At 39.9% G+C, this 27,206-nt stretch overlaps 1 protein-coding gene and 1 long non-coding RNA gene across 12 annotated transcripts in view; one reads left to right on the top strand and one right to left on the bottom strand.

Annotated features, from left to right (window-relative positions):
• DENND5A (DENN domain containing 5A) overlaps positions 1 to 27,206 on the top strand; it is a 61,466-nt gene that overhangs the window by 10,244 nt on the left and 24,016 nt on the right. For 5 of the 11 annotated variants that reach the window (XM_064425465.1, XM_064425464.1, XM_064425460.1 and 2 more), the window contains exons 2-8: positions 8,142 to 8,213; positions 8,819 to 8,928; positions 9,423 to 10,083; positions 16,602 to 16,789; positions 23,993 to 24,040; positions 24,744 to 25,061; positions 26,357 to 26,572. In XM_064425465.1, coding sequence (XP_064281535.1) covers positions 8,142 to 8,213; positions 8,819 to 8,928; positions 9,423 to 10,083; positions 16,602 to 16,789; positions 23,993 to 24,040; positions 24,744 to 25,061; positions 26,357 to 26,572 — 1,613 coding nt within the window. The remainder of the gene's footprint in view (positions 1 to 8,141; positions 8,214 to 8,818; positions 8,929 to 9,422; positions 10,084 to 16,601; positions 16,790 to 23,992; positions 24,041 to 24,743; positions 25,062 to 26,356; positions 26,573 to 27,206) is intronic. The other 6 variants (XM_064425467.1, XM_064425461.1, XM_064425469.1 and 3 more) reach the window with 3 other exon arrangements.
• On the bottom strand, positions 8,102 to 8,861 carry LOC135303534 (uncharacterized). Its single transcript, XR_010365000.1, has 2 exons — positions 8,724 to 8,861; positions 8,102 to 8,372 (listed from the first exon to the last, which is right to left on the bottom strand). It is a non-coding gene; the product is annotated as an uncharacterized LOC135303534 (long non-coding RNA).

Below are 27,206 nucleotides of genomic sequence, written 5' to 3'. Positions count from 1 at the left end.
GGAGGAACTGCAAGGAAGGAAGCAAGTCATAATCTGAAGGCATTTGTCTATTGATGGAGTGGCTCTTTGCTTACCGATTTGGCAGCTGCAGCTTTTCTTGAATCATGGTTTTTATTCCAAGAATTCTTGTGTAATGAATTTCTTACCTTGGTCTGCCAGGCTTTGAATGTTTATTTCCTGCATTTTAGAGGTGTTTTTTTTTTTTTTCTCTAGTTACATATGATTTAATATTTGTTGAAGAAGGAATCAGAGAATTTTTCTGTTTTAAAAGTAAACCTTGGCTAATTCTTACTGTATTAATAGCTCTCTGTGTATGTATTGAAAGGATTTTTCTTTAGTATTATAATAGGGTGTCCTGAAAAATCAGGAGGCTGATTCTGTTCTCCAGAAGGCTTGGCCTAAGGTTTTTATTTTCTTTTTTTTTGTTTCTTGTACGTTTTTGAGAGGCTAGATTAAATCAACAGATTTCCATCTCATTTCACATCTGTTATAGTTCAGGCCATATAAATTAATTACTTGTTTGATTATCCCAGTTTTCTCTTAATACTTGAAAATAGAATATTTCACCATTTTTGTTGGCAAGTTAAAATAGGGCAAGTCTTATTTTTAACCAAACTCTTTTGCCTTTAATTTTAAGAGACTGATTCTTGGCTTGCCTGTCTTTGCATCCCTTCATGCATCTTAAGCACCTGTATTTGCTTTCACAGTGTAACCAGGCCAGCTGCTGGTCATGTGTCAGTCTGAGTGATCAGTCCTCAGATCTCCTGGTGTATGTATCATCTCTTCCCCCCAGTGCCTCCCTCTCCCCAAATTGCCTTTATTTACTCCATACTTTCATCTTTTCTAGAGTGTGGCTTGCAGAAGTGTGTGCACACTCTCTGTTTTGCCAGTTAACTATTTTTATTTATACTTGGACCATGAGTTTTGGAGCTGAAGTAATTTTATGTTTGATAAACATAATTGTTTAGTGTAGTATCTGTAGCCTTATTTTGTGTACTGAGGATAATTGCTGGCTGAACTGGGAATCCTATTGCTGTTTATGTTGCTGCTTTTGGATTCACCTCATTGTAAGTGTTACTTGTATCTTTGGAACTAAGACAAATTGTATCTTTGGAAACCTTTTTTTTTGCTTTGAATTACACAGGTATGGTTTTGCTCTTAAAAACTTCTCACCCAAAACTGAAGAATGAGAAAGGAAATTTTGAAAATAATCTGTGATGGCCTTTTCAGTGAAGTATGGCTTTGTGCTTTATAGCATTTTTTAATTTGGAGCAGGGTAGAATTAAGCTGTTCTGTGAATGGTGTTTGTAGCTCAGGTGCTGTTCAAATCCCCTTGTTGTCTGACTTTTGCCTTGCAGCCCTCAGTTGTGAAAACCTCTGCTCTTTGTCAGTCATGGTCAGACAGACATGGTCTCCAGTCTGGTCTCCAATCCCCCACCTGCAGGAGCTGGGAGGGCTCCCCCCATTACCAGATTCTTTAAACAGAGAGGTAGAGGGTGTGGTTGTAGGGTCTCCTCAAAGCTAAATCCATTTTCTCTGGGTTCTCTGTGCTGAGTAGTACAGGAAAGCTGCCCTAAGTGTATGGGTCATAGTTTCTGTTGCTGGTACAAATTCTCATTGTTCTTATTCATTTGTTAATTACAGCAATATGACTGTTTCATGTTGAAGCTGTTTTATATTTAGTTCAAGACATTCGTTTTAATGACAGCAGAAATTGATAGAGTCTCTGTATGCTAAAAGATTCCAGTAAGTGTCTTTATGTGGCAAATATAAAGTTAATGTTTTAATTGCACGCTATCTAAGAATTTTTTATTTGAAGATGTCATGTATACAATAAATGTACACCCAGACAGAATGAATTGAATTAATAGCAGGCTGTATTACAGGAATTTAAAGAAAGAAACTGCCTGGCTGGGTGGAAGCAGCAAACCACTTAATCAGAACCAGTCAAGCTTTCTGGATCTTTGTTCTGTAATTATTTTGAGCAGATGAGTGGACTCAGTGAACAAACAAAGGTGGCAGTAATAATGATGCCTTGAAATCAGTCTTGCCTCCACCATTTAGTTTGTTTTTGGGGCACTTTTTCTGGTAACTAGGGTAACCTCTTCTGACTTGCTCTCTATTGTCATAGAGGGAAAATTGAGCTGGTCTGCATCTAAGATAAGCTGCTCAAAGGTGTTTTTCCTAGATGAGATGCAGGGAGAAGCTCCTGTACAGTTCTTATTCTTAAGTTTTAGAGTTGCTGCACTGCAGTCGCTTTCTAAATATTAAAGCCAAATAGTAAATAGACAGCATGTTCAAAAGGTCATGACTCAGTTTAAAGGCTCCGTTTGCAAAGTATCCTTGACTTTTTTTTTAAACAAGTTTTCCCTTTCTCATTAAGAACAACTTAAGCCACTGTTCTATTATGTAAATGGAAACTTTTCGTGGCAGTGTGGGATTTACAGAGAAGAACGATTGAGATATTGAGGACAAAAAATCCAGGGTTAAAAACATTCTTCCAAAGAAGTAAGCTAGTCAGCAGGGAAATTTAAATTGTTAGAATCATGTACAAATGTTCTTGGAAATTTGCATTAGAAATTTGTAAGCAATACATGTGGAAACATGTTCTATCTCTGCAAGGTCATAAGTAGGTGAATCTGCAAGCTGTATAACCTAACCATTTTTCTAATTACTGTATCGGGAAGACCCTTTTCCTCCCCTTTCTTTTCCTCAAGGGGAATACAGAAGGCAATGAATCATATTTTTCTCTGGGTAAATCAGGAAAGAGCTAAAATTAGACCTTCAGAGTTCATTCTTTTTATTCCCGCTCAAAGCTGAGGAAATCTTGGTAGATGGCATTTGCAGGTTTTGAATTGAATGTTTTAATTTTACTTTCTGGAACTGGTTTTTTCCTTGTTATAATCTTACAAAAAAGTAATATCCATTGATATGGATAGCTTCATGCAGACTGATGCATGAGACTTGCAAAGCAATGCTGTCCTGCCTAGGTTGGGAACTCCATGAGTTTGTAAGTCCTGATTCTCATCAGACCAAGACACAGACACTGCTGTCCACTGCTCACAGGTGGAGCAGCAGGAGAACTAACACAGGTAAGAAGGGGGAGCAGCATAAAAATGAGAGCCAGGGAGGTTTCCAGCATACCCCACAAATCTGTGTGGTGATGTGGCTCATGTTCAGTGTTAGGTGACTCAGGAAGGCACTGATAAAATTAGGTGTACTCGTTAGTTCAGCGTAGGAAACTTGCAGTGCATGCATTAGCTGCTCTAATGTGCTGGTAATTATGAAGTCCAAATTGCAGATATGTAGGCCAGCATCATTTCAGATGGTGTAAATGAAGTTAGAACTGAAAGCCCATCGTGCTTGCATACATTGCAGATATGGTGGCTGTTAGAGTAGCAGTGTGTGCTGCCACACAGGGGCTGGTTTTAGCTGGATCTTCCAAATAAATGTAGCATGTTTCAACTCTCTGGTCGTCCTGAGCAGGTTTGTAGTTTGCTTTGTGCACACAACTCAGTCTATCAGGTTCAGTTTACTGAAAAGATGTGAGAGGGAGGCATAAGAGAATTACCTACCTCTGATGTGAGATTTAATCCAATTGGAGCTGAGTGTCCCCCACTGCAGTCTGAGGCTGAGCCGTGCCTGCCCAGGAAGAGCCAGGCCAAGCCTGCAGTCCTGGGCATCCCTCAGAGACTGTGTCTAGCTGGTGACTTCCATTTTGATATGCAAGCTGACTCTAATAACTTAAGTCGTTCATGCATGTCTTCTTAAATTACATGGTGGTGTGGTTTAAGCCAGCCCCACACAGCCTCTCACTCCCCTCCTGTGGAATGGGTGAGAGAACCAGAAGTGTAAAAGCGGGAAAACTCTCAGGTCAGGGTAAAAACAGCTTGATAGGTAAAGCAAAACAAAAGAGGAATTATTCACCACCACCCCTGGGCAGGCAGGTGCTCAGCCATCTCCAGGACAGCAGGGATCTCTCATGGTTAATGGGGAGGGTTGGTAAAGCATGGAAAGTGGGAGAGGAAGCAAGGGGCATTACCAGAGCTGGGTGATGGCTGCTGGTGTTGAAGAATCCATTACCTGGCATGGCAGGAGCCAGCAGGTAGGGAGCTGGGCCTCAGGAGGAGGGCTGGCTTCAGGAGCTGGCAGGTATTAGAACTCTAGAACTCTGTTTTCTTCAACTCACCAGTTTCACAGGCTCTGCATCTGGTTTACTTTTTGCTTCCCTCCTGTTTTGGGGGATCACCATGAGCTAATTAAGCTGTTTGTGTGGCTGAACTGGATTAGTGAAATGTTAATCTTTGTTAACCCTTTCTTTAGTCTCTATTTGTTTATTTTTAATCCATGTTGTTTCACTGATCCTGTTTTGAGTGGGATGCCACAGGGGGTGGTTTTTTAACAATGACAAAGAAATTCTGAGATGTTCTCTTTCACTGTCATTCCCCTGCTGGGTGCAGTGCCAGGGCTGCACTAAACTGGTGCTTGTGGATTTGTACTGTGCCTGGTGAAATTATATTTCTCTATGCTTTTGTGATATTGTTTACATTGCAAAATGCAGTGGGATTCTTACTGTTCTGAAGGTTTGATGTTGGCTTGAAACTTCCTGAAGTATTTCTGGGTTTTTGTGGATTTCCTATGTTGTTTGACGTTTCTAGACAAGTAATCTTGTAGCTGTTTGATCATTGATTCTGATTTAAGTCCAAAGTATTTGCAACTTTGCAGTCTGGGGGACAGTTTGCATCTTGATTTTTGTAGAGCTTTTCCTCTGCCATAACAAACACCTGAGTGGTAAATGTGTATGTGGAGAACATCAGTGGTGTTTGAAAGACCTCTTTGGTCTTCAGTAGGCAATACTGTGTTCCATTAAAAACCCCCAAAGTTTTCCTTTTGCATGGAATTTGTATAACAGAAAGAAATTCTTTATAGATAAATAATTTCTAAAGAGCTCTTTACTGTAACTTGGATAAAGAAAGTACTTTCTAGCCATTACTTCTGCTAAGGGAGAGAAACCATGTAAAAAGCATGATATGAGGATAGCAGTCCTTTGATAGTTGTGGAGTGTGGGGACTTGCTCTCTATCTCAACTTATGGAATACATCATATTTTTATCAGTTTATTTCCTCTTATGCCTTCATTTCTTAGTTGTAGAATACAACTGTCCATTTCTGCTGGTGGGTTGGTCTCTTGCATTTGCTGAAATTGGTCTTCACTGTTTTTATCAAAACAATTTAAATTATTCCTGAAAAAATGAGCTAACTGAAGGAAACCAAGATTAGCTCAGCTGGTTAGAGCATAACATGAAGGTTGTGGCTTGATTCCTGTCACTTAAGAGTTGGACTCAGTGCTCCTTGTGGGTCCCTTCCAGCTCAGAATATCCTTTTAATTCAGTGACTCTGAATTCACATAGAGACAGATCTTGAAACCTTGAGTTATTTTTGCTGCTGGAGATGTGCTGCATTTGGTGCTTTGCTGTAGCAGGGTGTCTCTGTTTGAGGCTGGTCGTAAATGTAGAAATTTAGGGTTAATTGCTTTTTGCTTCTGGATGTAAGTAAATATTGTTTGTGGATTTTCCCCTTCCCCACTGCTGATGGCTGTCTAGTGACAATCACTAGAGAGGAGAGAAGGGGGAGCCCAGGCAAGGGAAACAGTGGTGCTCAGATTGCCTTTACTTGTAATGGCAAGAAAACAGAGTGGCCAGTGTCCTGGAGTTGCACAGATCACCTGGGCTGAACTTTCCTGTGTTTCTGAGCTGTCCCTTGACGTTCCCTGCCTTGTTCGAATCGGTATCTTTGGGAGCCAGCATGGTCCAGTAGTTTGTGGTATTCCAAGCATGAAGGCTCTCCCAAAGAGCTGGCTGGGAATGGGAGACTGTGATGCTGTGGAGGGGCAAAGGAGCATCCTGGAGAGCTGGCAGCAGCATTCCAGCAGGGCAGAGTGCAGAGGAGAGGAGAAAAGGGTGCTGCAGGGGAGCAGCAGGGTCTGTGCAACAGCGGATGGATGGATGGATGGATGGATGGATGGATGGCAGCAGGGCCTGCCAGGGTTGCCTTGTGTTTCTCTCTGAATTAGGACTCACTGGTTTCCAGAAATCAATTTTACTCCTTTCATTAAATTACAGATAGACTCCAGCTCTAAAAAATTTAAGAGTGTGTTGGTGAGAATGTCTCTTGGGAGGAGATGGTGCAGGGCTTCTTTAAATAGGTAAAACCCTAAAATCCGTTTAGGGTTTGGGGGTTTTTTTAATCATAAGGAACCAGCAGCATCACGTGTTTCGCAGTGTTAATACTGTTAATGAAAAGGTCCTCAAATCACAGATCTTTCTTTTTAATTTCAAAATGTATAGCCTTGCACAAAAGTGAACTCAGAGATGGTTCTATATGGTTTCCAAGTTCAGGAGAAAATTTGGCCTTCATGTATTTTCTCTCCTCTACGTATGTGGAAGATAAAAAAAACCAGCCAAGGAACAAAACAGCTTAGTACATGTCTGAGGCTTTTCCTCAATTATCTAAAAGTTGACATTACATCATCTGCACAGATGTAAATATAGAAAACAGTAGGTGTGTTAAATCTCCTGACATACTTTTAAAAGCTTTTTACAGAGGACTGACTTCACTTGAGTGGATGTTTGTGTCAGTAGAGATGTGGCATTATGTCCATTTTTCTTTCTGTGAGATTGGAAGTTTCTTTAAATGCTTGTTTCATCTTTTATGGTTGTTTTAGCTGTGGAAATGCTGTTATCTTTTCCGTCTTTAGCTCTACACTTTTATAAGATGGTTATATTGCAGTGAAGTTGTGTTCTGGTTATTCCTAACTATTCCTATCTCTGTATGTTTCAGATTTTCCCAAATACACATTTTTTTCCTTTCTGAACAATGATATTGAATGATATGGTTGAACAGATTAATAAATAATGTAGCTGTGTGGTTTTGTATTGAAAATTAGCTGAGCTGTTGATTTTTTCAGACAAATAATAAAAGCAATGCCTCCTTCAGTTTCAGTGCTAAACCCAGAGAATTAGCAAAATAGATGTAAATATTTTGGGTATTGCGTGACCTGTCCTAGGTCCTGATTCAGGGTAAGTTCCCTGTCTGAGATAATATTTAAGACTTAGTTAAACACAATCCACAGTTACCAGGCTTCTCAGTTGTCAAAGGACTTGTTAAGCATTCACTGGAATTTCTGTTTGGTTTGGTGTAATGTGTTTGTTAGGTTCTGTATTGTGCCGAGACAGTGCTGCAACCATCTCTGTCTGTGGCTACTTAGTGCAAGAAAGTGCTGTGCCAAATAAAGATTCTAACTTGGCTTTGAAATTGAACTTTAAATATTATTCCAGACGTACAAAACAAGCCCAACCAATTTTGAAATCAATTTCTATTGCCATGTAATTGCTGCATGTAAGAAAACAAGAGAGGAGTTGGAGTGTGTTTTCTCTTTTGCAGGTGTTGCTGAAATAGTTCCATTTATTTAAAGCGTATGATTTCATGCAATTGTGCCTGATTGTTAGTGCAGCTGTCAACAGCTGCATGCTCATTTAGCTAATTGCATTCTAGTAATATAGCTAAGCTTATTTTAAGATACGCAGTTGTATGTCTTTGTTTTTTTTCTTGAAACAACTGCTCACACTCAGAATATTTACTGCAGAAAGTTCTATCACAATGAGCTGTCATTGCTCTAAAGGAAATTTAGGAACTTCTACACAAGACTTTCAGCCAATCTAGTGTATGGATAGCACCTGGGGAAAGTTGGACCATGCCACTTAAATTCATACACTTTTAAAGGCATTGAAATGGTCTTGTCCTTGGGGTCAGTTTCATCATCTGCTCTTTGGGAATATTTTGTAGTTATCATGTGAAACTTTAATTTCACAAGCAGCTTATTCCTACTGCATCTCAGTATTCTGGTTGTGTGTACAGGAACAGTGGGCTTCTCTTACATACTGATCGTCTCCTTCTAGAAATACCTTGGTAAAATGAGAAAATTATGTAAGTTGTATATGTAGAAAAAGCATATTAGGGGAGTAGGGTGTCATGCATGCTAATTCTGGATATTTGTATGTTTTTACTGGTATGTGTTAGCAACGTGATCACGGTCAACAGTATGAAATGTATAATGCAGTGTTGTTTTTATTTGTTATATAGCTTTATGCCAGTATATACAGGCCTCTAAAACCCGAGATGGTGGCAGCCGTTTCATTTCAAGTGCAACAGAAGGTAAAGGAAAAAGTGTGGGGAAAAATAAAAAAAAGCACTTTGTTCATCTGATGCTCTATCTTCATGGATGTTTATGTGGTTCTTGATCTTCTAACCTTCTAGACTCTTCCTTCACAGCTAACTTCTTGCAATAGATGGTGGTTATCTTTTTTCCTGAGTCTCAAAAATAAAATTAAGAGATCTCGTGATGTCACTTGTATGTCTTATCTAAAAGTTGCATCATCTTTGCATTTTGTCTATTTGTGCTTTTCTTCCGTAGCAGCATTGCACTGAAACTGAAGCTTTAGCTGTGTTTTAACAAGAATCTGAAATATCTGAGGAGTGGCTCAGAGAATTGCTGTCATGACCACAATCTCAAGATTGCCACACTTAAGGAAAAGCACAGATACTTAGCAACACAGAAATGTTACAAAGCTAATCCTTGCTAATATCTGCAGTCTGACTTTATGCTAACGAGCTGTCTTGCATTTTCTGTTTCTCTTAAAAGGAATGTGTCCTTAATTCACTTACCCTCGAGTCTACCTGCTGATGTCCTGCTTTTTGGCCTTGCTTGTGCTTAAAAAGGGAATGGAATATTTACTTGTGTGATTTTCTTTCATCTGCAGGGGAAAACTTTGAACAGACTCCGTTAAGACGCACATTTAAATCCAAAGTTCTTGCTCGCTATCCTGAGAATGTTGAATGGAACCCCTTTGACCAGGATGCAGTGGGAATGGTCAGTATCACTTCATGGCTTTTGGGTTTTTTTTTTGTTACATTCTAGAAAATAAGTAGAGAAATAAATAAGTCGCAATTAATCTTTTTTTTTGTGCATGATTTTTCCATGTAATAGAATGTGGTGTGTCTTAATTTGGATAAAATATAGTAGTTTTCTCTCTCAGGTTTCTGGTCTTGGTGACCAGAAAAATACTTCCCTTTATGTGGGTTTAAATTTTATTATTTTATTCATAAAATATATGAGGCTGGTAACAAAATAGTAATAAGTTTCAATAGAAATTGCATGCAACTCTTTTGATACGTTCCCTTTGTTTTTCTTATATAGACCCATATCACTTTATTATACAGAAATGTAACACTTAATAGAATTTAAAGTGAAATGCGATGGCAGCCTGTGGATTTTAAATCCCATTTTCACCAATGCTTCTGCAGGCAGGGGGAGAGAAAAGCATTTTTTTAATGGACATTGTCTCCCCTTCCCCTTTTTTGTAGCTGTGTATGCCTAAAGGGCTTGCTTTCAAGACACAAGCAGACTGCAGAGAACCTCAGTTCCACTCTTTCATTATTACTCGTGAAGATGGCTCGCGGACATTTGGATTTTCTCTCACGTTTTTTGAGGAGGTCACTAGCAAACAGATCTGCAGTGCAATGCAGACGTTGTATCATATGCACAATGCTGAATATGACATTCTTCATGCTCCCCCCTCCAACGACAAGGAGAGCTGCAGCAGCACTGGGGACTGCAATGGCACCTCTGTCTCAAAGCTACAGCGATTCAACTCCTATGACATCAGCAGAGACACACTCTATGTCTCAAAGTGCATTTGTCTGATTACTCCAATGTCTTTCATGAAAGCTTGTAAGAAAGTTCTAGAACAACTTCACCAAGCAGTGACTTCACCTCAGCCACCGCCGCTACCTTTAGAAAGCTACATCTACAATATTCTCTATGAGGTTCCTCTTCCTCCAGCAGGAAGGTCATTGAAATTTTCAGGTGTTTATGGACCAATTATCTGCCAGAGGCCAAGCACCAATGAACTACCATTGTTTGATTTTCCTGTTAAAGAAGTTTTTGAGTTGCTTGGAGTAGAAAATGTGGTTCAACTCTTTACCTGTGCCCTTTTGGAGTTTCAGATACTGCTTTATTCACAGCGTGAGTACTTGGGTTTTGTTTTCTTATCTTGAAGTTGTACTGGCACAAGGTCTTATTGTGTCTTGAATGCTAAAAACACCAGAAACAAGAGAATAGCTGCATTAAAGTGACATGAGCATGCTATTGCAGTCTGGCTGATCTATGTGCAGGTCTTCAGGTAAACAAAAGCACTGTCAGGAGAGTGTTGCATTGGCTCCTGCTGTTAGACACCTAAACTTAAAACTGGCTTTTCACATAATCTCCTCTGTTTGTGGTTTGGCTGACCCCTTTATTGTTGGCTCTGGAACTGTGCTACTGGATAGAGCAGTTTGCCTTTTCCATGCTCCTGTCTAGCTGCTCAGCTGAATTCCCTGCTATCTCTGCAGAACTAGCCATGCATTTTGAAACAATACAGTTAATTATATATACATCTGATTCTGAAGAAGAGTTAATCATGCGAATACAGTTTTCTCTTTGAGTACCCAAAGTCACATTTTGGTTGTTACTTTGAAAGATAAGTACCTGAAAAAAAGTTTTGACTAAACTCAAATCCCAAATCTCCATTAAGGCCTTGAAACAGTTATATCTCTGAAGGCACATAGCTTGCTTTGAAGAGGATGGGCAGCAGTTGAGCTGAAATAGCATGTTTATCAATTAGCGAGTAGTGTGGGAGTGATATCTATTTTCTGTGTTGAAATTTGTGGATACTGGCCTTCTTACTCCACATCCTGTTGCTCTAATACAGAGTGTGTGGAAGTATGCCAAAAGATAATTTCTGTACTTTTTTTTTTGGCCCAAGCTGACTAACATTAGTCCAGACTCACTCATTCAGAATGGTGTGGTTTAAGCAGACAGCCTGCATTTTGAACACTACTTTATAGTAATGGTTAATAGTAAAAGACCCCAAGACAAATTCAGGGCTAGTCCAGGGTGTTATTGAAATTTGTTTTCAGTGTTTACTTCCCTTGAGCTGTAACTCAAACAGGTAGAACACAAATTGTAACTATTTACAAAATATTACCTACAGTTATCAGCAACCTTCTCCAAGCATGAAATACAGATTTTGTGCTAAGTGTGTTAAGATCTGTGATAGACTAAAGCCAAGGATGGATTTGTGTGTGCAATCAGGGTGATTAAAAGTCTGTAATGGCAGCAGGATGTTACATTACATTACAGGGTGTTCTCATTGTATAGACGCTGTGAACTGCAAGAGAAAAACTGCACAGTAATTCACATGCAGTCAAAAAAACTTACTGAGCTCTGTAGTGGTTACTCTCTTGGATTTAAAAACCAAATTGCTCTGCTTTTTCTTCATAGCAAATCTAGAAATACTTGTCTAGCAGACAAGCTTCTTTTGTGGTTTCCCCTGAAATGGATTAGGCATTGATGTGTTTGAGATTTAGGGGGAGTTTCTGCGGGTACCTGTGTCCCACCCGTGGAGGATTCAAACATCAGCACCCTTCACGGAGCAGGGGGTGGTGGTGTTGGCCTGTGGAGGTGCCTGAGGTTCCTGTGGTGGCTTGGAAGCTCCACAGAAAAGCCAGAAATGCCTCACCATGTGGGAGCAGTGCTCCTGAGCTCCTGCCAGGCCATCCTCTTGTGAGTGCTCTGCTGTTCCAGGCTGGAGCTCAGCTCACTTCTGGGCTAGCCTGCTGTATTCTGGCTTCTCTTTCCAAGCCCTTGTAATAGGTTCAGCTTTCTGTCTTGGGCCCTTTCCAGGTGTCTGATCAGTGGCTAATTAGAGAAGCTTAAAATAGCCCTGGAACACTTGAGTTTCTTGTTTGCAGGCTCAGACATTTGGAGTTCAGGGGGATGAGGGATCAGCTGGGGCAGCTTCTGTCCACTGTTTCCCTGCCTCACCTCAAGCCTGGGCTGAGTTGGGCTGTGTTGTGCATTATGGAGGTGTCTTGTCTCTCTGTTGTGTTCTCACCTTAATTTTTGGTTAAAAAGTCTTCTTTCAGTAGAAAAATAATTTTAGTTATTTGTTTGCTCTCTTTTGAGCAAACCTCAGGTGTGGTGAACTGGCTGCAGCAGTGCCTTCTCAGTAATAGTAGCCAATTTTTTTTTGAAACATAGCTTCTCTTAAGGACTTCCTGAGGGATTTGATCCCTCTGCCTTTTTTGTTTGTTTGCTTTCTTTTTGTTTGTTTGCCTCTGTTATTCTTTTCAACTGTATTATGCTCCTAATATATTCTGCTCTTTCTTCAGTATAGTTCAGTAGCATCTGTTTTTTGCTGTTTGTAAAATAGGAAATATTGAATGGAGATACAGGTGATTGTGCACTCAGTTCTAAGTGGAATCAGTAATTGCTTTACTTTTGTAAAGGTTTTTTCATGTTCTTGCACACACACCAGTGTGAGGTCTAGGTTGTCCTTCAGAATGTAAGTACTGAGTTTTTAAATGTCATCTGAGTTTGTTCAGTGTCTTGGTGCTCAGACCCTTGACAGCTGAGGTGACTGAGATAATTTCTTGTTTTCCTAGGTCAGGTAAGATTATGGGTATCATTGGATGGATTTAGATTTAGAACAGTACATGTCAGGATCAGCAGATTTGTAAGATTTACTTGGAAAAATACCCCAGCAACAAACACGCACAAAATAAGGCAAGACCACCAAAATAAAAACCAAACCCCAAACCTCTTGGAGGTCTGGTGAAACTAGATGATCTTGAGGTCCCTTCCAACCCAAATCTTTCCATGATTATATGTCTCTAGGAATTTGTTGCCAAGTGCTATCCTTTAGGAAACAAATTATTTTAGTGTTTTAAGTTTCAGTCAGTCCTTGGAGTAGGAGTAACTTCACTTGGCAGTGAAAGTGTTTTGGTTTAAGATTCCTTTGACATGTTTCTGACTCGATGCTTCTGGAAATTCTTCTTTTGTCCCACTACGTTGGCACAGCCTTGTGTATTTTGGATTGCTGCAAGCCAAGTGGAGGGAATGAATGCCTCAGTTGGATTGTCCCTTTGAGAGACCTGTCTGCCATTTGGAAAAGTGTCAGGGGCCTGTAAGAGAGGAAGGAATTTGAGGATGCTGCTAGTGCTGAGCCAGTGCTGAGGAGCTCTGGAAAGAGTCAGTGCTGCTGGAGGCCTTGGGGAGTGCCCTGCCAGATATTCTGGGGGAGCTGGTTTGCATTCCTGCAATTTATGTTGCTCTTGTAACTGTGAAATGGACTTATTCCTTATCTCAGAGAGCACCTAGAGCTCTTCTGAAAAGTGTGTACTGAGTTGAGACAGCTGTGAAATCTGCTTGGAGGTAATTTTTCTAAACAGCTAGAAACAAAGGAGAAATCTAATGCACTGTTGCCACAGACTGTGCTCTAGGACAGTTTTGTTTTCTGGGTGGCAGCTGTCTGCTGCCATTTTACAGTACAAATGAGGGGATTTTTTTTCTGTTCTGCCTTTAAATCACTCCCCCCCCCCCCCCACCCCATCTTTGTTTCACTTGTTTAAAATAATGTTCATTCTGGAGATCTGAAGTATTAGTTTAATGTCTTTGCAGTATTCCTCTGTGCTGCCTAGCTCTGATCTCTTGCGTAGGACACCATGGTTATGCCTCCAGGGATTTAGGAACCTTGCTGCTTGAATCCCTCTGTCAGACACACAACAGGAGATACTGCACCCACAGCTGGTTCTCACTGCAGCTGCAGGGGTTTTCAAGTGACTTGTGGGTTACTTGACAAATGCAACAGTATTTCATTGTGATCCATGAAGTAGGAAGATTAAAAGGAAAAAATGTTCCAGAATGTGATGGTATAATTGTTTTAAATTTGGCTGAGTCAGAGGATTTCTGTGGGCACTTGACAGACTTCTCTCTGGTAGAATGTGAAAATGGGGAGGTGGAATTACGGTTCCTAGAGCTGCCACCTTCTTCCCTTCCTGTTCCTCTTTTTCCAGGCACAGGACCTCTCAATTTTTTTTATCTTCTACAGATAAATATTATTATGTAACTTCTCATATACACTTTAAGAGATAATGTATTTTATTTACAGCAGTTGATTAGTATAACAAATCATGCTTTTTCTGTGTTCTTAAGCGGCCAGATTAAAAAGGTAGTGGATTTTCTTTTCCTTGCACAGTGATCAGTTAAGCACTTTCCCATCTAACAGTGCCTTAGTCATATGTCACTATTTCCTACCAGTGCCTGTGTACAGTACAAGGCCAAAAGATCCTGTCATTGACACCAGAAAAAGCAAGTTCTGATTTCAAGGACAAGAGCAACAGCACTGCTGAAACACTTCTTCACTCTTTTAATCTTTCTGTTGTTGTTATTTTTAAATCTTCTGTAATTCTTTGGTAAGAGAACTGTGCTGCTTGCTTCTTTAAACCCAAAACTCCCTCCATACCCTCTCTGGGTAGGTACAACTTATGAAAACATAAGAGTTATTTTGGTTTATGTTTTCGTGCTTCTTGCCTTTGTCCTTGCCTTTTGCCAGGAGCAGAATGCAGTCACTGCTACTTGCAGGCTGCAGCTGGGCAGGACAAATCTTTGGGAATGGTTTAAGCCATGTGGATATCCAGGATCAGAGAGCTGCTTTTGCAGATAGCTCCCTGGCAGGAGGTGGCTGCCTAGTGGATAGAAATTCTGATCTATTGATGTTGCTTTGTAATTAATTTGGAAGGCTGATACTAAAGTTAGCTTAATGACAGAGGGAGAAGGTGTATTTAAATTATCCTGAAGGATCAGACAGGGGGTTTTGTGTAGTAGGAAAACACTGTTTCTATTTTAAGACTTGTACTTCCAGATAAACAAGCTGAATGCAAACCAGCTGCAATGTTTATGTATCTATGGCTACATTTAAAGTTCTTTTAAAAGAAGTGAAGAAAATGGGGTATGGAATAGAATCTTCTTCCCAAAGCTTATCATTAATTCATCACTTCTTTGCAGTCAGGCTGTGATTAAAGCTGCAAACCCATACGTAGGTGTGCAGGCAGAAGCTGGTGTCCAGGCAGAGTAGGGGAGTGTTGCTGTGATGTCCATTGGTATTTCAGTCCAAGTAAGATTTTGGAAAAAACTTGAACCTGTTTGAGCTGTTCTCATCTGTTCTGGTTGAAGTGTCCTTCATGGCAGGTCTGCTGTGGGGCACTGACAGGTAGTTCCATCACTGACCTTTTCCACCAGCACAGCTTGATATGAAGATTAAGAATCAAAAGCCCAAGCTGCAGAATTATGGGTGATGTTAGCAAAACCTGTGCTGAGTTCCCCTTAGGTTGTGGGGCTCTTTGCAGACCCCAAGCTCTGTAACTTTTCCCCCAGAGAAAATTAATCATGAAAGCCAGGAACTGAATTTCTTGGCTTTTCTTTTTCCTGCTGTCTGAACTCTTGAGTGGAGGCTGGCTAAAAGATGGAATCAAAGCCATCAACTTGAGAAGTGCACAGTTAAGCTTAATTTTTCTCCAGAGTGTTTAGAACAAATGTTATTCTTGCAGTTTTCATCTGCCCTCAGTGTGCAACAGCTTCAGAAACCTCAGCACCTGATCCTGCCCATTCAAGTGTCTTTTTCAGTTCCACAGTGTCTGTAGTTCTGTGAAAGGAGACGACATGCATCCCCCACACATTAATACACACTGATTTTTTCCTCTTCCTTGTATTCCCTCCCCTTTCCTGGCTGGAATTGGATGTTGTTGCAGTATCATGAAAAGGCATCCTGTGTCTCCAGTTTGTGCTGTATTTATAGCCTGACAGAAGGTAGGAATTGGCCTAGTTGTGTGAGTGTTTTATACCCTTTCCAGCCTGGCAGCTGGAAGGCAGTTGGGATGTTTCAGCAGCTGTATTGGAACACACATCTGGTGCTGCCTCCCCCTTTATGTGATTTCAAAAACCCTTGGAGATGACTCTGTAGTTACAGATGAGGAGGGTGCAGTGTTTGCCCAGCAGTGTGAACTGCTCTAGCCACCAGTGCTACATAAAAACATCTCTTAGTGTGTTGCACAGGTAGATTTAACACTGCTCCTAAGTTCTAGGAGGACATGAGTTGTTTTTACATTGAACTGAGGCTTTGGCCGTGCATTGCAAAGGCTAAACAAAGCTGATCCTTTTCATTTTCTGCATAGTTATTTCAGTCACACTGTTGGGTTGGCTGCTATACAGCATGCTTTATAGACATTTAAACACTCTTTGAAAAAATGTTTATCTGAGAGATACCAGATGCCTTGGGTTTCATCCAAGGCTTCCATAGAAAGCCCTGAGCACAGAGAAAAGAAATGATTTCTGATGTGTTTCTTAGCTGATTACAATATGGCTTCTGTATTCAAACTGGTGCTCCTGGTGACCCTGGTATAGGTAGCAGAAAGTGACTTAGCATGCATTAAGGGTTAGTTTGCTCATTTCCATATGACTTGTAGAATGACCTACTTTGGGTTGAGCTCTTTTTTGTTTCTGCAAAATGTGCTGGGTGTGCAGGTCTGGGTTTTCATTATGATGCCACTCAGCCAGCACTGGGTTTTGTGGTTTCTGTTTTCAAGCAACTTCTCATTTCTTTAATTTAAATTAATTTACTTAAAAGTATTTGTGAAAAAAAATTTAATTTTCTTGATCTTTTTCAGATTATCAGAGGCTGATGACAGTGGCAGAGACCATCACAGCACTAATGTTTCCATTTCAGTGGCAGCACGTGTATGTTCCTATCCTTCCAGCATCCCTCCTTCATTTTCTAGATGCTCCTGTCCCTTACCTCATGGGCTTGCACTCTAATGGACTGGATGATAGGTCTAAGCTGGAACTTCCTCAAGAGGTGAGAGGAGCTTGTCTTGATTGATTAAATACTGTCCATGACTATGAGGAAAGTGAGAAATTATCTAAAACACAAGTGCTAACTGTACCAGCCATTGTCAAGTTCTTGCTGGTCGGATTTGGGATAGGTCTTTTTTTCTTGGAGATGCTGACAAAAATCTGGTGAAATAGATAAAGCCCTGCTTTTGAAATTGTATGCTCTGATGGAATTAAACTGTAATTTTACAGGAACTGATGTATTGGGGTTACAGAAATAACATTTTTGTGCTGGAAAAATTAGCCTTGTAGTGCTAGGAAGTGCAGTGTGAGCTCCCCAGCTGTGGCCAAAAGGGAGTGAGAAGAGCAAGACTGGCATCAGCACTGGGCTGGTTCCTGCTGTCTGGGCTTAGGCTGGGTTTCCCTGCCCTGGACTTCTCTCTTGGGGTTGTCTTGCATGGACCCAGCCTGCCGGGTGTGTGCACAAAACACTCCTTGTAGGGATGTGCCACAAGAGTTTAAAGGCTGGTTGGGAGGATCAAGGCACTACCCCAGGCAGCAGAGGAAATGTCTGACCCCTGCTTACTTGTAGGTATAACTTTTCAAGGGAGGAACTGTGTAAATCATGGGAAACTTCCTTCTTAGAGGCCCTGGTAGGATTCTCTGCCTTTTTCTCTGACTCTGGGTTTTCTTCTATTACCATTTGCATTTCTGGGAAAGCAGAAGCATGGCAGGCACAGGGTTTTGTGGAGGTGGTGGTTTTTGTTTTCATTATCAGGCAGTGCTGCAGCATAGCTTGACACAAAAAACCTTCCTTTATAAAAAAGCTGTGTGAAATTAAAGACAAGATATTTTTGTGAACCTCCAGTCTGGTCTCCATGCCAACATTGCTCTTTTTCTCAAATCCATATGCTGGTAGTTTTCATTTGTTTTTCCTGGCAAGTTCAAAGTAAAACTTTTTTTTTTTCAAATTGTATTTTTTTCTGTGAAAACTAAAGTGTTTAATCTCTTGATTTCTTCATTGTCTTGCTCTCTTTTTTTTTTAATTTTCCACTGGAATAATTAATAACAGAGTATTGTGTGTTCTTGCCATTAAAACAACAGTCTATTCCTTTGGTTTACTATTTTTTCAGAATTTTGGCTGTACTGATAGGCCTAATTAATATGGCTAGTACACTTTTTAGGGAGAATAGCTGATAAAATAAAACACATGTGGATATGCATGTTAATATGCACCATGGATGTTTTCACTGTTACCACAAGCTTCTAAAAGACTGTCCCTCTTTTGTAAAGAGCTTCCTCATTTTAAAATCACTGTAGTACTTCCAACTAAATAAACATATTTTAACTTCAAATAGACATTTCAGTTATTTAAAAGGTAAATAGTTTTTGGAAGAGATTTATCAGGTTATTTTGAAGGTTTAAAGTAAGGCAGTTGATCTATTTTTAGATGTTTGAAATGAAATCCAAGTACTATTAAAAAGTGGTCTGACACCTCAATTTACATTTTTTTTACAGGTAGCCTTTTATGTGAAGGTGGAGGAGTAGATATTTGATAGTATCTTACAGAGATGAGAACTGTCTGGGAGGGGAGGACAGACAAGACAGAAAGCAGCAACATGCCCATGTGGTGAAATTTGCTGCCAGACTTTCTTGTCCTTCTGAAGTTTCAGCTTTTCTCTTTCTTATTTGAAGAGTGAGCTCTTAAAACTTGGTGCACATAGTCTGAGAAATGCCCTTGGTAGTCACAGCTGGGTAAGGTTTCTTGTGAGCTGTTGAATCCTTTGCATTGCAGGCTGGAGATGTAGCTGTGGCAGAGAAATGGACTGGAGACTCTGTTCTCTTAGGAAATACCAAAATGTTATCCTGTACCAATAGATTTGTTTATTTGTTCTTCCTGGGAAGAACAGGAGCTCACTATTATTGAGGTTTCCATTGTAGGGAGTTTGCTTAAAAAAGTCCAGCTAACCAAGAAAGAAACCCAAACAAACCCCCATAGAACAGCAGACAAAACCTGCCAAGGAAGGTGAATTATGTGTTGTTGTAGAACAGTAGAAGAGGGCATGTGGATTCCATTATTTGTGCTATCATCAGTATCAGAGGGGCTGTTAATATATTTAACAGTGTTTATCTCTGAAGTTTGGAATGTGTATCAACCTTTATGAATTCATCAGGGTTATATGAGGAGCTCCTCTAGTCTCCTGATATCAGATTTTCCTCACTTGTCATAAAGGGTATACAAAGAGCTGGTCTGTGTTGTAATTTATTCTGAGTTCTGCAAAAAAAATTTTTTCTATGTCTTGAAACTGCCTAAGCTGCATCTCTGTTCCTAATCTATTTATGTGCATGTGTGGGACAGCTTCTGTAAAAGAAAGCAATATCAGATTTAAGCAGGGGCCAAAGAGGTGAGCCTTGAGAGAAAATCTAGTTAGTGCTTCTCAGTTGAAGGGCATTGTGGAAGAAAATAATATTGCTGTCTAGCACAGCATGGATCCCTCAGTGTCACTGTGGGCTTCTTCATTGTGGTTTTATAATGAAGTTTTAAAAAAGACTAATTTTTCTTGCTCAAAGTGTTTTAGGCTAATATTTTTAGGCTAAGAATGTGAGAATACTGTCTGTCCCAACTCAGTTAGGTTTGGTGTGGTGAGAATACTGTCTGTCCCACCTCAGGTTGGGTGTGGTGTAAGTCTTGCACACATATGCCACAAGGTTTGTTTTGGGGGCAGCCTCCCATATTTGGCTCCCATCTGGTGTTTCCAGGGGATGCTTTGCAGCATGGAAATCCAGCTGTATCCTAGAAGTTAATGCTTGCAGCAGATAATGATTAAAATCTCCAACAAAAAAGTTGTGTTAGTACAAAATTCAATTTTAGGTTATCATTTGGGTACATGAGAGCAGTCCCTGATGGAGAATTCATTGAAGACCACCAATGACCTGCAGACCTGACTCTGCAGCCCAGTAAAACCTGGGGTTTGGTGTGGAGTTGAGTTTCTTGTGCATGCCAGCAGCAGAGTGCTCCTTCTCACAGGTGCTGCTGCTTTTCTGAGGGCTGTGTGTGCATGAGCATCCTTGTGGTTTCCCTGGCAGCTGCATCAGGGCATTGTGAGGAGCCCAGAAGGGAAGGGGAGGGCGTGGGAAAAGCTGTGCTAGAATGAGGTGCTGCAGATGTCAAAGGGAAGGAAAGGACCTGTAGCTGTTTCAGGTGTTGCTGGCAAAAGTGTGCTTTGTTTATCAGTGAAACTGATCAATAAAACTGGTTTTAGCAGCTTCCTCACAGATCACAAACCTAGCAAGTGCTGAAGTAAGATTGGGTTTTTTGATGTGTGTTTGCATTTCCTTCTAAAGAAACTTCTGCAGTGCTACAGAAATACATTTTTAACAAGCAAGTTAAACCATTTCATGTAGCAGGACTTGCCTGTATATCTCACCACTCTAATTTAGGAGAATGGTAGAAATTGAAATTATTTTTCAGTGGAAATAAGCAATGCTGAGTTTCCAGCGCTGGTGAAATCAAAGTAGTACCTCATTAAAAGGCCTGTTTTTTATGAAGTGATCCCAAGGGTCTTGGGCAATAGCTTTTCCTGTTAGAAAAGTTGAAAGACTTAAAACCTAAAATGCATTTTCTCTGCTAGTATTAGATTAGATATATTCTCAGTGTTTTTATTTGTGCCATTAAAAGGATGATTCAGTGCTAAACCTGAAGAAATTCTGTGGGTTTTTATTTTTGTATGTTGTTTCAGAAGATAAAGGTCTCCTGAAAAGCCTTTTTTCTTCTGATGCTAACACATTTTAGACCAAGATAATTATTGAAAGATAATTGCTGCTTTGTATGCATTCTCAGGCTATCTGCTGGTTTGATCCTTGATAATACTGCAAACTTATTGGCAAACCTCAGTTTTATATTTTTTGCAGCCCAGTGTGAGCAGCCACCTGAGGAGTTTCTGCAGGCTGCAATGGCTTTGAGCTGTAAGCTGTTCTCACTCCCAGATTCTGGGCTGCCATGAAGGACAGCAGTGCTGACAATAAGTGCAGAAGGTCCCCATTTGCTTACAGGAGTGGCACAGGAGCATCCTTCAGAGCTCAGGCCCTCTGTAGACACTTGGCACAAGCCAGCCACGTGTGTACACAGCTGCACATCCATGTTCTCTGGGTGCTGTGTGTACCCAGAGAACATGGAACCTTTGGTCCCCAAGGCTGGGGCCAAATGCTCAGAGGTGATACAGGCTGGAGATGAGTGGCCTTCAGCCTTTCAGTGCTGTATTCAAGCAGAAGCTGAATAATTTTCTTCTGTGCTTTTGAGCAGAGCTGAAAGGAAGGATGTGAGCTTGATGCAGGCCCTGCTAGATCTGTCTGGGGCTTTGGTCCTTATTGTACCTGAGGTCAGACTAAAGAATTGCAATTGTCTTTTGGTTTTGGAATGGATGGGTGTGCTCCAGACCCCACTAAGGCCATGGAAGGTGGTGCTGTTGGCTTCAGGGAACCAGGTGCACAAACACTGATTTGCTTAGATTCACATTTCTAAGGTTTGTAAGGCTTTCACCTGGACACCCTGTTACTTGGAATGATAAAAGCTTATGGGAAGGACAGGTTTTTAAGTTAGGATGTGACATCCTTGTTCCTTAGTGTAATGTCTCAGGAGAACCTTTTATTGTAGATGATGTAATGTGTCCTCTCCTGTGACAGCTGCTATTGAAGTGAAGTGGTGTGCAGCTGTTTTGGGGTTTCTTTTGATCAGAAAACTGATATGTAAGCAACAAATAAAAGAATATGACTGCTCTAGAGACCTGAAATACCACATAACTAATTTAAGAACGCTCTTTCAATTATATCTCTACTTACACATGTTGCCAAGTATCTTGTCTCCATATCATTTTAGTTTTGTGTGAGTAAAATAATAAACAGTGTATCCACATAGAGAGCTGTCAGCTATTCACAGCCCACTCAGCTGCGCTGCCTCCAGACAAAATAACTAAACCCTTGTGGCCAAAGAACTTCTTTATTATTCTGCTTTGTGTACTTGCCCAGTTCCTAGCATGCAAAATGCTTTGGATGACCATGATTTCATAAATAATAAGTGCCTTGTAATTTTCCTTAGTTTTTAAGGAGGGGAGCCCTCTATCCTTACTGTATTCCATTCTGTTGGATCTACAGTGTAGCAGCATAGTAAGATTGACTGCTCTGGTGTTTGTCACTGATTTACTTCAGATTTCATTTTCACAGAAAAATACTGGTTTGGTACCATTTAAAGGGCTTGTGCATGGAGATGTTCTTGCCATTTCTGTTCCCTGAGGAGCGTGGCCTTTTCAGAAGTTGGTGTGAATTCTTGAGGATGACCTCAGCTTCCCTGAGTTCAGAAAGGCTAAAGTCACCCAGGGAATCTTTGCTTATGATGCTCTGGGTATGGTAGTCCTTTATCTTATGTGTTTTTAACCAGGTACTGGATAACTACAGAGTGTCCCTGAAAATATTCTTTACGCTCTGTTTAGAGTATTGCTGCACACTAACTTAAAAAAAAATGCTTCCATATATACCAATTTCTGGAAAATGTAATTACAAGTTGCATGATAAACAGTCATTGTTAGGAGTTCAGAGTGTTTAAGCTGTGTGTATTGCTTTTAGAGAGGAGCCCTGCAGAAGGGAAAATCACATTGGAAGGAATAACCAGGTGTTAGTCCTGATATTTATAAGCAATTTTAGCAAACATTGAATTTGGCTTTTTCTTCCATTGGCAAGGAGTTTAATTTCAGTGTGAAGATTACAATTTCTGCATTGGTAAGGTTAATGTTTGATTTCTTTTAGGCCAAGTGCTTTGTGGGTACAACCAAGCTTATTAAGCAAGAGTGATGTTTTCTGCAGAATCTGATCCAAAAAGGAAGGAAAGTTGAATGGCATCAATTAAAGAAAGTTGTAAAAGGAAGTAATACAATTAAACTGTTTGAAGAGTTTCTTATGGAGTCTGTCTTGCCTTTTTGCAGACTGCTTGAGGCAAATTCAATGCTTTTTGTTTCTCCCTCAGCACTGATTGGTAGGCATTGTGCCTGGTTTCAAAGCTTCCTTTCTCTTCTGTCCTGAAGTGCTTACAGTGTTTCTGACAAACACCAGCTGACTTGACTTCTGATTGTCACAGAACCATGGCTACAGAGGGAGCCTTGAAGCTCCTCGATTCAGGTGTTTGCTTCAGATGCTGCCTTGGAGCAGTGCTGATATTAGGGGAATTCAGCAATCACACCTGCCCTGCATAAAAAGAAAAACTTTTTCTAAGGTGCACTAGAAACTGTTTGAGAATCAATCTGTTAATTCTCTTTATTGACCATGGATTCTTTTGCAGCACCTAATTCAGTTTGTGATTTAATTTCCAGTAAAGGATCTATACAAGAGATATTAAACTGTTTTATATGCTTTCCTTTGAGCATAAGAAATCAATCTCCATATTGAAATGTAGAACATTAGGAAATAAAGAACTGGACTTAGGCTTTCCTTTGTAACCATGGGTAGGTAATATTGTAACAGGGCATGAACTGGACTAGTTCTGTGCAGGCTAGTGCAAGATGTCCAGTGGAGTTCTGCTTTAAGAATTCTTTTTTCAGTTTAAATGTTGAAGCTTAATAAGATATTTGTGTTTTAAGGAGAGTTGACACCCTCTGTTCTATAGAAACCTGTCACAAGTACTAAATGTATATTTTCATAAGTGTCCTTAATAGAACAGATCTTGTCAGGCACAGCTTATTCTAGTCTATGGCCAGTCCCACAGCAAATTCCTACCAGAACTCCTTGTAATTCTGATTTCTGGGATCATTCACCATTCATTCCATGTCAGGATGATATCTTCTAATTGCTGCTTTCCAATTAAATTGTGGTGGTGTTTTCATCCTCCTGCACTTACTGAATCACAGGAAGTAACTGGAAATATGTCAGTTCTCACAGACCTGAAAGGTGGTTTTGCTGCCAAGCTGTAGTGATGCCTGAATTCAGGTATGGCTCCTAGAATGATGCAATGCAGTTGGGTTGGAAGTACCCATAATCTGAGTGAAATATTTTGTATAGTGAAGGTTAAACAAAACAGTGACAGTCAATGTTGATTCTACTGGGAAGAGAAACTGAAATACTTCCACAGAAGAGCAAAGTTACTTCTCTGTTCTGAACTTTCCAGGCAGGTTTCACACATGACTGAGGTTCTTGCTGTGATGTGTTTAGTTATGTAATGTCTTGAACCCATTTGATTTTGCAGTGCAGAAGCCAAAAGGGGAACCTTCCTCCTTGCCAAATAAAGAGTGAGGTAAACCTTGAAAGATGCAGAGCTTCTTTTGATCTTGCTGTGGAAGCCACATAGGTGGTTTTTCTTTTTTTTTTTTTTCCTCACCTTGGTCTTTTTTGGTGGTAAATGATGGAGAACAGAAAAACAGAACGTAAACTAGTTAATTTCATTTTTCTCTTGGAAACAAACTTGCTCATTGAAAGAATTACCTCAGCTGTCAGGCAATTGCCTTTTGTTGCTTACAGAAAAAGAGAAGGTAATTTCATTGCACTTCTGCAGTATCAGCACACCTTATAAATTGAAATTTGGTCAATCTTTTAGAGAAAGGCACTGATAATCTGAACAACAGGCAGTCACCTGTTTATATACAAACATGTGTAAAGTAGAATTGTACATATCCTGTAGCTAAAATTTACCTGTACATGTATGAAGAAAAAAATCACACATTTGTACCTAATTTATGTTACAATCTATTTTGTACATAGTAAATATCTGTAAAATTAGTCTGCTTTCTCAGTTACCTCCTCAAAAGACCTGGAAATATAAGTCTTGTGTTACATTCTTCAAAGCTAACCAACCAGTTCAGTTGGTTGGGGCAACTCTGTTTTACAAAATAACCAAACAAATGCAAATATATTTGAATCTTTAAATAAGCACAAATCCCAGAGATGAATAATGTGCTTAGTGATGCTGTAATGCTGTCCTGTTGTAAATTAAATCCCAGGCTAACCTGTGCTTTGTGGATGTAGACAACCATTTCATCGAGTTGCCAGAAGATCTACCCCAGTTTCCAAATAAACTTGAGTTCATTCAGGAAATTTCAGAGATACTGATGGCTTTTGGAATTCCACCTGAGGGAAACCTGCATTGCAGTGAAAGTGCCTCCAAGATGAAGAGCCTCAGAGCATGTGACCTGGTTTCTGATAAACGAAATGGGAACATAGCAGGATCACCTCTGAATTCCTATGAGCTGCTAAAGGAAAATGAGACTATTGCAAGACTCCAAGCACTTGTTAAAAGAACAGGTGTGAGTCTGGAAAAGGTAAGACGTGAAATGAGCTGCACTCTCTCTGGTCCTGCAGTGGCAGATGGTCTGAAGTCATGGCCCAAAGATGCTGTATGTCTCTCTTTACTAGAAGGAACTTTATCAACATCTTCCCAAACCTTGTGAGCACCTGTAGAGACATGGACAAGCTTAGGGGAGAGAGGGAATGGGATTTAACCCTGCAGCATCTGGGAAAACTTTTGCTGTCCACCAGGTGTTTCTTTACTGAGATAATGTGTTTAAAAATAGCACTTTGCCTTGTTTATTCTTGGTTTTAATGTTTATTCAAAATTGGCATCACTTTTTAATGAATTAGGTGGCTAAAATTGGCATCTGGATAATGCTGAAGTTTGCATCCAGTCTTGGTTTCTATTGATACCTTTTTCATTCTTTCTAGAATATATATAATTTTGCTTATATATAAAATATTTGTCATGGGGTTACTGTGATGCTTTTTTCTGGCTATGTTGTTGAGTTCATGAGTTCTGATTCCAGCAAGTGGACATGCACAGCTTATGGTGATCCTGATTGGATTGTTTGAGTGATTAAAATTGTAAAGCAAAAAATAAATTGCAGCCCTTTGTGCATAAAATATACTACCTGAATGACCTGGGAGTTTTTTGAGCTTTTGTGGAAGAGAGTGAAATCCGTCACTGTTGTTGGCTATTTTCCCCCTATGAATTGAATGTCTTAATTTTATTGCTTTTTTTCATAAATTTTAGCCCACATCTTAACTGAAAATGCCTTTTCTTTTCTCAAAGATTACTCTGAGCTGTGTAGTGGGGAATTGTGGTTTACACTGCTAAGGACTTAGGGTACAGGGGATTGGCTGCTAGCCATGCACAGCTTCTTGTTACTGTGCATTTCTGTCTTCCTTTGAAAGCTGTGTATGTAAACCTGGAATTGTTTGACACCAGATATAGATTTGCCTAATATGCAAATTTTTAGGGGTAGTAAGAACCTCTGAAAAGCCTATGCAGGTGATTGAAAGGTAAGAGGAAGTAAGTCTGTGGCATACATGGACATATATATGGTTGTTGTTTACCCTTTTTAAATTTAAAACATATCCAGTGCAAACAGTGCTGAAGTAAGTTTTGGTTTATTATGTGAAATTTTCTAGGCAAAGATTTCTGTCTGGATTGTTTTGATATTGCTCTTTGCAGTAAATATTTTTCTTTATTGCAGTGTTGACTTGAAAAGTAGCAACTGAATGGCAGATGAAAATCTTCTGTGCCTGGAATACCTGACAAAGCATCAATACAAATTATTTGTGTTTTCACTTACTTTTTTAGCTGGAGGTACGAGAAGAGACCAGTAGCAAAAAGGATCTTAAAATTCAATGTGATGAAGAAGAATTCAAGATTTACCAGCTGAACATTCAGATTCGGGAAGTTTTTGCCAACCGCTTCACACAAATGTTTGCAGATTATGAAGTGTTTGTCATTCAGCCCAGTCAGGACAAGGAATCCTGGTTTACAAACAGAGAACAGATGCAAAACTTTGATAAAGTAAGTTGTAATAAAAAGGTACATCAGTGTGAGAGGAAAACAGTATTCAAACTTTGTGTATTGGACCATCAAATAGAAAACTGTACTGTCAAGATGGTAATTTCTTATTTAAATTTCAGTGTTCCCAAAAAAGTCACATCTTAAGTATGTAGAAAAGTATATACAGATACAGACTTAAAGAGTTAAAAATACTCTTTTAAGGATACTGTAGAAAAATGCAGCTTACCCTAGAAAAATAGCTCAGAAAGCCTGACTTTGCTAATCTTCACATTAAGGTTAAATATTACAAGTTGAAACTGTTTGATTTTTAACCAGAGGAATTGCCAAATACGTTAATGAATTAAGTCATGACCCCAAATAATGCTTATGTATATGTGTACCAAATGTATTCCTAACTCTTTTGTAGAGAAACATAAGACCCAGTTCTTCAAATTTTTGCTCTGTTTTCTTTGCTGGAGATATTTGTCAGCAGCAGAGCTCACATGGGTGAAGATTGTTGCAGCACTGTCTGCTAAAACATTCATGTGATTCTCACCAACTTGTATGAAAAGATTCCCATTGATTTCACAAGCTGTGAGCCCAGCCAGAAGTACCAAATATGCACACCTGCAGTACTGATGGTGTGGTTTGCTGG

This window comes from Passer domesticus, chromosome 6 (genome assembly GCF_036417665.1).
Source record: "Passer domesticus isolate bPasDom1 chromosome 6, bPasDom1.hap1, whole genome shotgun sequence".
Lineage (NCBI taxonomy): Eukaryota > Metazoa > Chordata > Aves > Passeriformes > Passeridae > Passer > Passer domesticus.
Note: the sequence above shows the minus strand (reverse complement) of the source record. Positions and strands in the feature narration are given on the sequence as shown.